This window comes from Suillus plorans (assembly GCF_016647745.1).
Source record: "Suillus plorans strain S12 chromosome Unknown HD556scaffold_65, whole genome shotgun sequence".
Taxonomy (NCBI): Eukaryota; Fungi; Basidiomycota; class Agaricomycetes; order Boletales; family Suillaceae; genus Suillus; species Suillus plorans.
The window spans coordinates 244441-259374 of NW_024537449.1; the positions used below are offsets into that span (position 1 = coordinate 244441).

At 48.6% G+C, this 14934-nt stretch overlaps 1 protein-coding gene across 1 annotated transcript; it reads right to left on the reverse strand.

The window, feature by feature from the left end:
* Window positions 1–11992: 11992 nt before the first annotated feature.
* HD556DRAFT_1196248 (major facilitator superfamily domain-containing protein) lies at window positions 11993–13768 on the reverse strand (the record flags this gene model as incomplete). The annotated part of the gene is made up of 13 exons (XM_041296282.1): window positions 11993–12072; window positions 12123–12140; window positions 12203–12234; window positions 12287–12344; window positions 12399–12591; window positions 12641–12737; window positions 12795–13147; window positions 13196–13280; window positions 13335–13433; window positions 13463–13511; window positions 13565–13593; window positions 13646–13672; window positions 13722–13768. Coding segments are annotated over 13 exons (1167 nt in total), but the record flags the coding sequence as incomplete, so codon positions are not given.
* Between the last annotated feature and the right edge of the window lie 1166 nt (window positions 13769–14934).

Genomic DNA, 14934 nt, shown 5'->3' on the forward strand with positions numbered 1-14934 from the left:
ATTGTAATTTCAACCTCAAGTTGTTTCTGAAGGACATTCCACACGCACTGACGACCGTCGACATACCTCTTGCTCAAGATGAAAATGTGAGTCACTTATGCGACATACACTGACTGAGATAGCTCATGATTAGTGCCAACATTTGATGATCAGGAAATGCTGCCGAGGTCACTGCATTCATGCTCGAGAGTCTCAGGTGGAGACCTCTTGGAGGTACGTCTCATTTGAGTTGTGATGACGTGATAATGAACGACCCACCAGAACTTACACCTTCTCTTGAACAATTCTCTCAATTATCATTATGGGAGTACATGATCTTGATTCCTGCATAAGCTGATGTACAGATACTAATTTGACTAGACAATCTTTGTTCAGGAATCAGCGCTCAAGGCTACTATGGTGCTTGTGCAAAGGTCAGTCAGGCTATGAAACACACAGCACTTCCTTGGCTAATCTTTTACAGCTTCCTGGAGAGCGCTCCATCTTTTGCCATCCATCTCCACACCTCTCCTCTTTCAATATTCGAGTTCGCATTCAACACTGAGAAGCACTGTGCACTTCTGCTGCAGCAGAGGCTGAGGGAAATGCAACTTCGTTAGATATGTTAGATACATAGTTATCAGTACAAGTACTTCGAATATATGTTTTTTTTGCTAGCTGTAAAAAAATTTGGGTCCGGTTCGTGTTCAAACCGAAAAAAAAACCGAACCTGACCGGTGCGAACTGTCCGCAAAGGTTCGGTCCAAGTGTCATATCCCATATTCCGGACCTACATCCAACAATATTCCCACGCCTCATCCGGACCTTCGGACGCCCTATCCATGTCTCCAGTCCTCTATCCATCCGGATCCCTGCACCTCTGCACATCCACATCCACATCCACATCCCTTTACCTCCATACCTCAGCTAGCCTGCATCAGTCATCCTTTGTCCCATCACCCTAATGTCATATCCCATATATCCACGCGTCTCATCCGGACATCCAGTCCGATCTGATCTGATCCGATATACGATAAGCTTCCTAATTCAATTCCTGTGCATATAACGTTAACACAGCCTATTCCTCTATTCGGTATTCCTTGTCCTCGGTATCTCAGTTATACTTACTACCAGTATGCTTACTGATCCGTTAACCTATGCTTCATTTCCGACTCGCGCTTGATAACTTTGCTTATGCTTCATACATAGCCTCGGATGCTTGCTTACTGATCTTTCCGTTATTTCCTTAGTATATAAACTCTTGTATATGTCCTGTAGTTCCTCAGTCTGAATATCATATTAGTCCTCGCACTAGATCTCACTCTAAGTCCTCACATCAGTTCTAGTCTATCAACTTAGTCAATATCCATCTCAGGCCTAGGGAGAAATTCCCTAGGCCAGAGCTCCGCTTATCCGATCCCCGCTCATCCGCTCATCCGCTCATCCACTTATCCGCTCATCCGATCCTCCGAAGTTTCCGGACGTTCGTTTGAAACTTTCCTGCGGTCCTCTGGACCTATTCTGCTTCGGACTTTGTCCTTGCAGCCTTTCCTCTGTTTGCTTCTACTTAGGACTTGTCCTAAGTAGCCATTACACGTATCCGTATCAGGACGAAACCTCATCGTAATTTCCGGAAGTTCCTCTGGAACTTTCCCGCACTCGTCCGGAAGTTACTTGCACTCGTCCGGAAAGTCCTTCCGAACTTTCCCGCGCTTCGGATGTCCTTCAGACGTCCTTGGACTTTCTTCGGACATCATTCTGAAATTAAGGGCACATACTCGGGTAAGGGGGTCTCAAGATTCGAGGCGAGCGGATCGGGAGGGAGCTAAGTAGATAGGGACAATCTACTCGTTTGAATCAGTGCGCGCTCTAAAGTAAGTTCGAATGTAACAACTCACATCTCAGTCTATATTTTGGGACTGAGATGTTCGTTCAATATCTACGAGGTTTATAAGGTAAAACTGACGTGATACGTATATTAGCGTTGTAAGGAGAATGTTAAAGTGAAACATTGGTATATGGACGTCGAGTGACACTCGACGTCCCTTTTCTTGTGCCTCTGTCAAATGGTCGCGCTCGTCCTACGTGGCGTCGTCCGAAGCATCCGATATGACCGAAAACAACACTCCCCCTCGAGCGGGACCAAGTGTCATCATGGTCCTGAGTTTCTGAAAGCGTGGTCGAGGCAATGGTTTGGTGAACGTGTCGGCTACGTTGTCATCTGTGGGACAATAGTGCAGCTCGAAAGTTCTGTTCTTCACGTGGGCGCGGACGAAGTGATAACGTATATCTATGTGCTTGGTACGTGCGTGAAACTTGTTGTTCGACGCTAACGCAATAGCCGATTGATTGTCGCAATGGATGGGGGTGGAAGTGTGCGTCTCGCCGTAGAGTTCCTTGAGGAGAAGTTGTAAGTAGAGTACTTCCCTCGCGGCAGCTGTCAGGGCGATATACTCTGACTCCGCAGTGGACAGTGCTATGATGGGTTGCTTCCTCGAGCTCCATGCGACTGGGCCCCCATGCAACATGATCACATACCCAGACATCAAGTGATGGTGAGGCTGGGACGCCCAATCAGCATCGATGTATGCCTCTAATCCTTTGTCTGTCCCTCCTAGTGTTATCCCGTAGCCGGCTGTACCCTTGAGGTAGCGCATGGTGCGCTTTGCCGCCTCCCAGTGCACCCGTCCAGGGTTGCGCATAAACTGGGAGAGTGTTGCTACGGCAAACGCGATATCGGGCCTCATGCTGGTTGCTGCGTACATGAGCGACCCAATACCACGTTGGTAAGGTACGTCTCGCATGTCAGCGAGTGCAGTGTGGGTGTCTGGAGACTGCTCCACGGTCAGCGTGCTACCCGCGTCCATTGGGATGACGGCGCTCTTCGAGTCGGTCAGGTGGAAACGCTCGAGTACGGTGTTGACGTATGCGTGCTGTGAGAGTGTGATTGTGCGTTCGACCTTGAGACCTAGCAGCCAGCTAAGGTCTCCCAAGTCCGTGATGTCGAAGTACTGACGAGGGTGTTCCTTGAACTCGGTGACGTGTCGCAGGTGCTTTGATGTGACGGCCATGTCGTCAACCGACACGGTCACCACCATGTGCTTGTCAGCCTCGCATACGTAGTACACGGCTTGGTTAATTTGCGAACACGTGAAGCCCATCTCTAAGAACACACTTGCCAATTCTTCCGACCACTCGAATCCCGCCTGCTTCAACCCATACAAGCATCTCTTCAGCTTCAGTACCTTGCCCTCCTCACCAGCCTTTAGGTATCCAGGAGGCGCTCTCATGTAGATGTCCTCTTTGATTTCTGCGTGCAAGTACGCGCTCTTGATATCGACTTGGTGGACTTCCCAGTCCTTCTGGGCGGCCATAGCAAGAACGGTGCATATGGTTGGCATGTTGGAAGTTGGAGCAAAAGTCTCCGAGTAATCGAGGCCGTGCTTCTGACATTGGCCGTTTGCCACGAGTCGGGCACGGAGCTTGAGCTTCTCACCGTCCAGGCCGCATTTGGTGGCCAAGACATAATGGCAGGGTATGACGTTAGCATGACGTGGTACATTTACCACTTCCCAGGCTCCTAGCTTCTCTAGCTGACTAATTTCATAGTCTATGGCCTCTTGCCATTCCACAGCGTCCGGGCCGTTTAAGGCTTGTTGGAGAGTAGGTTCGGGCTCTGCTGCTGCTAGAGCCCAATGGGTAAGTGAGGCATCGTCTTCATTGTCGTCTGTGGTCGCTAACGAAGCTGACTCCCCCTCATGTAGGGACTTATAGTACCCTATGGGAGGCCTAACGCGTGTCGCTCTGGGGGCAGCTGGTTCTGGGAGTGGTGTCTGGAGCTTTGGTGGGGTAGATGGTGTGGGTATCGAGACGTGCTGGTCGTTACTCGCTGGCAACAGCGCCTTCTCCCCCTCGAGCTGTACGTCTGCAGCCACAGTTACAGTTGTGGGCATGAAACTAATGTTCCGTTCCACAGAGATACGACGCTTACCCAGCCAGTAGACACGGTACCCCTTGCTCTGCTCATCTACTCCAATGAAGATCGCCTCCTCCGCCCTCGCCTCGAGCTTCCCTGCATCCTGCAAGTGGACATACACCCGGGCGCCAAATTCATGCACCTGGGCCAGGTTGGGCTTACGCCCATGTACCAAGTCATATGGCGTGTGGCCGGGCGTAGCCCACGAAGGTAAGTGATTGCGCAGCCAGCTAGCATAGCTAACCGCTGCAGTCCACAGGAATTTCGGGACATTGCACGCCAGCAACATTGCACGTGTCAACTCGACCAGCGTCCGGTTGAGGCGCTCAGCTACGCTGTTTTGCTGTGGCGAATCGTGCACGGTGAGCTCCCGTTTGATGCCTTGGGTCACTAAGTAGGCGTCGAACTCAGCGCTCAAGTACTCTCCTCCCCTGTCCGAACGCAACGTCTTGACCTTAGCGTTGTGTTGTCTGGTGAGTCGCGCTTCATACTGCTTGAATGCACCAAGAGCCTCACTCTTTAGTTTCAGGAAGAGGATGTACATCTCCCAGGAAAAATCATCGGTGAAGCTCATGTAGTATGAGCTCCCGCCTATGCTAACGGTTTGCACAGGTCCCCAGAGGTCGGTGTGGATCAATTTGCCGTACGCCTGCGCCCTACGTTTGGACTCCTTTGGGAATGGCTGCTTCGCTGCCTTTCCCTTCTCACATGCCTCGCAGAACTCTGGTTCCGAGGCGGAGTCGAGCTCAACGCCTTCCACCAAGCCCTTTTCGACAGCGGACTTAACTGCTGAGTGTGATACGTGTCCCAGAGCACGATGGAGTTCTCCCAAGGTAACTTTCCCCTTTGCCAATGCAGCGTGATGCTTGTGATGACCTGCAACGGTGTATAGGCCGTCGACGTGAGGTATTTCGGCGATTACTTGCCGTTTTGGTCCTGCTGACAATATCCTGCAGGTTGCACCCTCGAAGTGGACGGAAAAGCCGGCAGCAGTTATCCGATTCGTCACCACGAGCGTGAAGCCCATCTTTGGGACGTGCAAGGCATCCTTGAGGGTGACCGTTGTCCATCCTGCGCCCAGCGGTAAGTTGATTTGTACATTACCGCGGCCTACAGCGCTAATGACAGAACCGTCCGCAGTTCGTATATCGAGGGGGTCGATTGGGGAGTATGTGGTGAACTTGGCACACTCAGGGCAGAAGTGGGAGGTGGCGCCGGAATCTATGATTGCCGCGTGGTGTTTGTCAGGTGAGTCTAGGCCTCCAGACACATTCGCGTCACTGATTGACGCGAAAGCGTAGTTGTCCGGCGAGTCTGTGACAGCTGCTGCTGTAGCAGCAGGCTTGGTCTGTTTTGCTTTCTTCTGTCGCGGACCCTGACCTTCCTTACCGCCCCCTTTTCTCCAACAGTCGCTCTTGTAATGCCCCTTCCTGTCGCAGTTGTGGCACACCACGTCTGTGTTCTGCTGGCTCGAGCTACCAGTTTCGCGGTGTAGGGATTCATTTCTGGCTGGGCTTGTAGAGACTGTTTTTACCTTACCTTATGTTGGCACTTTTGTAGCTTACATAAGGAAGTTATCTTTTCACCAGTTACCAGTAGGAGTCAGAGTCTTCAGTAGTTTTCTATCATATTTCCTCTTCTCTGAGCCTTGAGCCTGGTCCAGAAACCCTTTAGGGTCGAATAGCAGCTAGGTTCTGCAAGACCCAACATTGTTCAGACTCACTCTCTGAATTGTTGTACCTTCAGCGGCTCTTCCCTTGGGCAGTTCTAGCGATAAACGCCAAGTTACTCCCCTTCTTCCTGGTACGACGATCCAAGAGCAGGCGATGCTCGTACTCTTCGGTGACCATGCTGATCAACTCGTAAGGAGTAAGTACCTTCTTGGCTATCTTAGCTGCTGCATTTATTGACGAGACCAATGGACGGTAGGATTCGGGCAATGAGCCCAACGTGATCGCGTAGAAATCGTGATCATCTATACTGGCGCCCATCCCCGCAAGCGATTCTCGGAGGCGTAGTTGCTCTCCGAAATGTGCTTTAATGTCGCCCCCTTCCTCGCATCTCAATTCCTGGAGTCTGCGACGGAGGTCTATCTGGACCAATTCTGTTTTCCCTTCGTGGATCTTGCAGACCTCGTCCCAGATGGCAGCTGCGCTGCCTAGGTTCTGGATCCGGAGCAAGAGCTGGTCGGAAATGGTACTAAATATTCGTTGTTTTACCAGTGAGTCCTTTTGCTGGTATTCATCTATCTGATCGTCTAGGTCCTCGATTTCCGCATCCGTCGGCTTCGAGCCGTCCTTCTTCTTCGGTTTCCCGGTCGACGGGTCAACTTCGAAAGGAACGGGCTTTGTCTTACGACCGTCGATATATCGCATCAGGCCTCGAGCACCAATAGCCGTCAACATTCTTCCCTTATAGGTTATCCAATTCACGCCGTCATCAGCGAGCTTTGGGATGTTGAAGAGTGCAGAGTTGGAGCTGGGGAGCGGAGTATCCATGGTAGTAGCAGGGCTCATAACCTCTCAAGATTCGAGGCGAGCGGATCGAGAGGGAGCTAAGTAGATAGGGACAATATCTCAGTCTATATTTTGGGACTCTGAGTCCATGTACAATACCTAAGTAGATAGGGACAATCTACTCGTTTGAATCAGTGCGCGCTCTAAAGTAAGTTCGAATGTAACAACTCACATCTCAGTCTATATTTTGGGACTGAGATGTTTGTTCAATATCTATGAGGTTTATAAGGTAAAACTGACGTGATACGTATATTAGCGTTGTAAGGAGAATGTTAAAGTGAAACATTGGTATATGGACGTCGAGTGACACTCGACGTCCCTTTTCTTGTGCCTCTGTCAAACGGTCGCGCTCGTCCTATGTGGCGTCGTCCGAAGCATCCGATACGACTGAAAACAACAGGGCGCAGTGCACGAGCTGAAGCCAAGCCCCTCGGAATCAGTCCTACCCTTTGTGCATGGTCTTGACACCAAGGTTCGTTGATAAAGGTAGAACTGGACCTTGGTCCAGTTCTCGGTTCTCGTCAAACTGCCTCTGAACCGGACCAAACCGGACCGCGGCAGCACTAACCATAATGCATCACTGGGAATGCTAATGGACATAGTTGATGCATTTCTTGTGTCTGGTAATTGCCAGACATGATGCATCATCCCTACAGAGAATGGTGCATTGGTGATGTTCTGGCCCGGCTTGGGCTCAAAGCCCCAGCTTAGGCTCGGCCTGAGGGGGGCTTAGGCTCACCAAATTTCAAGCCTGAGCCGTGAGCCCAAGTATAACCAGTAGTACTTGATTTATGCACTACATACTAGTATATACTGTTCTGATTTACTCCTCCTGCATACTATTGGGTGACTTCCCGTAGGCAAAAATAATGTAGAATAGAATATAATTTCACATATTAGGAAGGTGTGCCGCGATGCCGGGTGACATTTCGTCACCGTTTGAAATCCATCAAGGGTCTACCCCCCCCCCCCCCCAATAAACCTTAAATCTGTAGGGGGGGGGGGGGGTACCCCCCCCTACAGATTATTCTAACGGGAATAAACTCAAACTTGCCTTTTCAGGATCACTCACACCAGCGATATCCGCTGACATAATCTTACCTTCTGTTGTCCGCCGTTTGATACCACTGCTCCAGCACCGTTTCATACTTCACGGTTCCCTTGTACACATTGGCAACTACTGTGTGCCTGTACAGAGTTGTACAAGTTTGTACAAACTTGTATAGGCTCACAGAACTTGCATACTTACTTTCTTTCTATATAGGCACTATTTTGGCTGCTTTGTGACGAGCCAAATGTTTAAGCCTCACACTAGCGCTCGCTGCTCGCCGCCCACCAAGGGACAACGGTGCCTCCCTACATTTCAACATCAATGTACGATGGACAACTGTCCAATCCAAAAGTCCCCCCAGAATTTTTCACTAGTGCTTGCGGACTGCGGTACCTACTTAATTTGCCACATCAACAGACAACGGACAACTGGCGTCCAATCCGAAAGTGCCCTCGAGAAAATTTCACCAACACTCGTCAAGGGAATGTGGCGCCTCCTTATTTTGCTATATCAACATATGACGGACAACTCGCATCCAGAAATTTTCGATGGCCGGCGGCTGTCAGACTCCTGGCATATAAAGAAATGCTTTTTGAGGAGTACAAAGTGAGCATTCGTTGATTTGGGTCCTTTCTCTCACTAACACTACACTCCGAAACTGAAGTTCTATACTCATGGTTGACTTACACTATGACGGCGCCGGCAATGCATACACTCGCGACTGAACCGGGACATGGCAACCACACCCTGGGATTGCACAGACTGTTGCATGCTGTCCATCACATGTCTCGCAGTCTGCTCCACCTGCTCCACTCACTCCGAGGATGAATGAAACTTGCTCTCAAAGTTATCAGGTATGTTCCACTTTATCTAGCTCATATCTTCGACTGATTATGTGACAGCCCCGGTATGCCCTCAATACCCCAGCCACATTCCCTACCCAGCATCAGCACCATCCTTCTCCTTCACCTCAGTATGAATTCGACAACAATTTCATTGATCCTGCCCTCCGTCCACTTCCTGACGGCGTTGATCTGGACTTGACTGACCCAGTTGTCATTGCTGAGGCACGTGGCTATGCTGCTGCCTCTAAAACAGCTGGGGCTCGTCGCAAAGTCCACACCACCCAAACCAAGGGCAAGGAAAACTCAGGAGTGCGAGCCACTAAGCGTGCCCATGAGACCATGGCTGATGATGATGAGGGTGGCACCAGGATCAAGCGTGGACGCCCATCAGGTTCTAATAATTATACTACTGCTGACACTAAGGCACTTCTCGACTTCGTCGAAAATGAACTGCCGCTTGGTCAGCGAGGCTGGCAGGCAGTACATGCGAAGTTCTCAGAGTGGGCGAAAGAACTGGGACGTCCGGTCCGCAAAGCCAGCTCCCTTGAAACCAAATTTAAACAGGTAAGATCCTACCCTCTGCTCATTCAATTACTTTCGACTGACCTCTCCTTAGCTCGTTAAGACTACCAAACCTACTGGAGATGGTGTTTGCCCTCCTGATGTCACCCGTGCACACCAAATCGAAGCACTTATCAATGAACGAGCAGGCACACGTGATCTCAATGATGTAGACTATGATGACAACCCTCACGACGATACTCGCTCTGTCTCTTCCGGTCCAGACGAGCCACAACATGTGGCTGTTACGAAGGCCATGCACACAGAAGCTCCTGTTCCACGACGCAATGCACGTGGTGCTGCCGCTGCAGAGTTGCTAACTCGTCTCTCAGGTGCATTTGATCCTGTTGCACAGCGAGCTCGTGATGGAGAACGAGCAGATCGTAATCTTGCCAATACTCAGCTGATGGCACAGGCCCAGCAGTTGCGAGATGCACAGACCAGAATCGATACACTTCATGCACAAGTGTTTGATTTGCGTAGTAAGTTATACGATTCTCAACGTGCCTGTGATATGGCAGAACTACGTGTTGAGATGATGCAGTCTCAGACATCAGGATCTGGCAGTCGGCACCATAGGAAGATTCGTTCTCCACCTCCAAAAAGAAAGTCCTTGATGCACGAATATTACCCAGATGGAGGCCAATCAATCAGATGGTTAACGGACGAAGAATTCGCACCATATGATGATTCATCTGTCGAAGAAGACTCACATGTTGGAGGCCCATCATGTGTCGGAAGGGAAGCTAGACAACGCATGTCTGCATCTCGTCGTCTGGCTATGCAATGTTCGCAAGCAGCGAAGGACACTATTGTGGATGATGAGTCCGCCAGTGTCATGTACAGTAAGGGTACTAAGGAAGGTACCCCAGAGGTTTAAAGGTCATTTGTTTAGACGGTTACATTTCTTCATTTTACTTTCGAGTCTATCTCTTGTGTTCTCTTAGCTTTTAATTGACTTGACTGTGCAAGTCTTTGATTTGTTGTGTTTCATTCGATATGGTCTTACAAGTCTTTCATACATCATAGCTGTTCATACATCCCCCGTTTCGTTCCATTCTCCAAAGCCAGTAGTTAGTATTCACTGGTACTCTAATGTTACATGAAATCTAGTGACCCGGTCTTTCTGCCGTTGCTCCGAAAATAGCATATTTTCAAAATCATGCCAGACCTCCATGTCTTCGTCAGTTGCTTGCCAATGATTCATATACACAGTACGTATTTGATTGATGCCCACCTTCTTCAAACGCAGGTTATGTAGACGAACACATATTTCAATAAGGTCACCTCGAGCCTCTTTGTCTGATATATCAAGTGGAACACGGAGACGGCCAAATGCACCTTGGAGGCTTCGCATACCCCACTCAGCTGTCTGTCGGTATGAAAGTAATTCCCGATTGAATGCCATGCGTTCTTCTATGTCTGCAGCGGAGCCTCGCAAAGTTTGACCCTGTTTGAGAGGTGCGCAAATACGACCATTGATATCATTGCTTCCACGCGGGAAGGCAGTGTCAGCCACGATATAGTAGCCTGCAGGAGTGTGATCTCGAAGGGCCGCATAAATTTCCTTCGCAACACGAGAGTCATGCCAGCTCCCTGGCGCATTTGTCCTGGCTGCTATGATTATGCCTGAGATACATGTCATTAGTAGCAGTAATTTGTTTAAAGACCAACGAGGCTTACCTTGAGATGAAAACACGAGAACTGAACTGATAAAATGCTCTGACAACCAGCCATTGAATGTGGCATTTTCAATATCAATGTCATCCGACGTTTGCACAGGAAGTTTCAAGCCGTCTATGCTACCAAAGGCCCCCTGAAGTCGTGCATGACGTGCCACCACAAGAGTGTTGCATTCCCTGAACTCGTCTCCTTGCAACCAATGGACCTTGGCATCAACCATGTTGCGCAGAGTGAGGAGGAGTATGTGCAGGCCAAATGAAAGGTACCGTGATACTGTTGTTGGGATGAGCGCAAAAATCTGTTGCAGACTAATTTGATGCATTGTTGAGTTTAGGTAGTGTAATACGAGGCCAAGGGCACCTCCAGCATCAAGAGATCGTCGTTCGACGCGAGGATTAGCATGCTGACTGATGTCGTCATGAGGAATGGGTGTATGGTACCAATGGTTTGCGAAGCCGGAGGTGAGTATGAAGGTGAATGTCTCCACATCGAAGCCCATGGTCATAATGAAGGCTCGGTCGTTCTGGCTCGCAAATAAAGCTTGCCATGGGGTACTCATCCGTGGATTTGGAAGGAGCTGCGCACGGCAAAGGTATTGTCGTCGTGGTTGACGTCTGTCAATGCGGTCTTGTCGAGTCAGCTCAGTTCCCACCAGTACAGTAGCTGCAACAATGAGTGCAGATTCTTCGTCATCGATTACTTCTGTCTCTATCTCGTTTTGCAATGCTTGATATTGATATAAAATATCATCCATGATATTCCGTTGGCCTATGGTTTGGTTTTTCGTACAGAATATCTGATTGCTTAACTTGGAAAATGTTTTTCAAAGTCTGGTATATGATAATCCGCATTATTTTGCCTATGGGAAGTCACCCATTGTTTCAATATTTACCAGTGCTATTCTTGTGACACTTGTGATGTCTGTGATGTCTGTGAGACCTTGTGTGGATCTGTGTGCACTTGTGACTCGTGTGAAATCTGTCGCCAAATTAGTATTTAATGTATACTTCTGCAAGTCGTCTGCAGAAAATCGTATGTGAGATGACATCAGAATTCCTCAGAATGATCTCGGTATGTACTAATATTGCATGTCGTTCTATCACCTTCACATTCGCAAATCCGGGTCAGTATAATGAGTTCTTGCTATAATCAAATTATATACGCTATATATACAAGCACAAAGGAGCCGCGTAGCGGTAATCACTTGTAGACTATACATTGATATTGCCCCGTAAATGGACTCGTAGGCCGCTCACTTAGGATTCATTCTTTTTCTGCACTCTAATGTGAACGAACCGCATGAAAATGTACATTGCGGCACCGGCCAGTGCAGCGATCTGTGATTTATTAGTAATCAAAGTGTATAGAGAAGCGGCAATCGCAGTCGACTCACCCCAGAGAACAAAGCGGGTCTCCACCAGATATAATTTGATGTAAGTAGGGCACCAGAAATGGGTGTTCCTAGGTAAACATTTATAAGGTGAAGCAAGAAGTGCTACAAATGCACCTACCAATTAAACTTCCGAATCCTGTAGAATGAACGCGTGCGAGTTCAAAATAATATACAAGCAAATCTGATCCTAGCACTCACCGCCAAGAAAGAAACTGATACCCATCCACCCGCTGTGACCAGATAAGATCATTCGCACATACTGAAGCTCGAGTTATCACTCACCCAAGCTCAGAGGGGTTGTGCGTTAGGGTAGCCATAAGTGGACTCAATAACGCAGTGTCTACATGACCGATTAACACCTTCAACTGCGTAGTAAATCGGAAAGAATACTTACACACCCCTTGAAAATAGCCAAAAAGCACAGCAATGATAACGACGCTGGCCAGGCTACTCAATCCAATAGTGCCCAAAAGTATCAATCCGCACGAAATTGCCGAAATCACGGTCAAGTTGAGGACTCCTATATACCCTGCGATATACCCTGCTGAAACTCGTCCCACAGAGCTGGACGCATTTAAAATCACAAGCTGGTGATTGAATCAGCAAAAAGACCACTTGTATAATGCTAGAACCCACAGAGTAAGATGAAAAGGTGATGCCAATACCGTGTTGGGTAGCATCGAGTTGAAGAAAAAATGTCGGGTAGTAGAAGCCAATCTGGAAAAGAAACGCCCTGCATAACGAATGATTATTTTCGAAAATTCGAGAGATGCTGTATTGCAGGTCTTACCCTACTGTCGCGAAAAAGAACGGAACATCACGAAGACACTTTCTAGCTGCCACGATATAGTTCACTGGTGTCGTCGGCGGATCAAGGCGAGTTCGCATACACAAGCATGCAATCAAAAGGAGCGCGCTAACTAACCCTGCACTTGCACGTACGCCATTGGCAAACCCAAGGCGCCCATTCAGGAGATTATTAAGCATAATCGGGTGGATGATAGCACCCAGCGATGAGCCCATAGTAAGGAATGCCATCACCAGTGTGCGTTTCCGTCTGAAATAATGCGAGACGATGGCCAGGCTCGGGATGTACAGCAACCCCAATGCGATACCTGAGCCTAAGCCTTGAGTAAGGAATATCTATTATGATGTTAGAAACAAAAAGGTCAGAAAGCCGGAGGACGTCACCTGATAGTACTGATTGGGCTTCGCCAATGACAGCATGAAAAGAGAGAAACTCTGCAGCAGCGACCCGGCAACGACAAGATGGTGACTAGGTAGTAGGCCTGCTGAGCACCGTCTCCGAGACATTGGCATGCACACTCACAAATAACCTCGATCGTATAGTGTGCCTGATACAAGGCTCACAGAGGTGCCTAAAAATGTATTGAAGCTCCCAATGAATCTGCAAGAGACCATGAGGATACTCACAATAGAGAAGCCTATAGAACTCACGAAATAGCAAATGATGTCTCATTTGCGAGATAATTTCCAGTATAGAAGGCTAGAAGGCAAGCCGCTTAAACAAAGTTTCCTCACTTTCATGGGCAGCAATACCTTGGTATACACCAAATGATGCGATGTAACTTGGAAGCTTCAGAGCGCCATCCTTCATCAATGATAAAGCGCAACACTCACCCCCAACTGCAGAACAATATGAGAAACCTAAGTCAATCAAGTAAGAGCCAGCACCACTAGAAATTTGTCTCCTTACGATCCAAAAGCAGTAGACCAAGCGGCAAGACCACCTTCTGGAAACTCTTGCAAGACCAAAGACAGGTCGGAGTCCTTAGAGACTGAGTATTCAACTCCCAGCTCCTCTGACCCCCCTTTGTGCTCCTGTGCAGTCCAGAGTTCCGGAACAAGTGTTTCAGGTTTGGTTTCGACTGCCATCGATGTAACGGTTGACTTGCACACACGATGAAACTAAAGTTTGATCCTTTTATCTATCCTTGATGACAAAAAATAAATGAGGGAAGTTTGGAACAAGTACAGAGGCATCGAGACGGTTACCGTAGTACGTGGCTAATAATATTATTCCAGTGTTCCATTTCATTCATAGCCATGAAACCGTCGCTTATATCCTCCTAGTTGATCATTTCAGGAAGCTTGTTGAAGCCTGCAAAAAGATGGATACAAATCATTTGTTCAATCACCGTTAGCCTCGGAATCTTGCACCATCCAATGATCATCGACGACCAATTGGATTATCTGTGAATATAATATGAAGCTGTGCCAGATGATCAATGATCAATGATACAAAACAAAAAAACAGTAGCACGGCGCTGTGGAGATCGCCTGATATGATATGACGGTAGCGAGCGAAGCAAGCAAAGAGACTGATAGATGCATACTGAAGTCCTCTCGGTATAAAAATCTGATTTTTTTTACAAGGGGGCCAGGACTTTGTTCCAAAGTAGTGACGCCCACCATAGGTAAATAACGCACTGCGAATCGGTGTAGCATGGGACCAGCTGCGGAAAGGGCCATGGAGTCTCCGAATGCGCAGTCCCCGCCGGTGCTAGAAGCACATGGAAGTCTGTGCACCGATTGTTTCATCATGTACGTACTGTACTGCGGACCGGGAGTAACATGTGACGCAGAAATGCTTATATGCTAGACGGCAGAGTCCAGCGGTGGATGGTGCAGCCGGGTGTTTGCCACCATTTGCGTAACTTAGTCAGTAGGGATAGAGCCCTCGGGTGTTGTCGTAAGTAGCATAATCATTAGGTTGAGGCCACACCAGCTTCCAGAGGCAGGCACACTGCCAGCCGTGCCAGTCCAACGGTTCAACGACTGATGGCATCCGCTGCGCACACGATCCACTGATGAAGATGTCATCAATTTTACATAAGTGAAAAAATTAACATCAGGCCGCAAATAGCAATGGCAAAACTTGGTACTCCAGATGTGCATCCAGAAGAGGT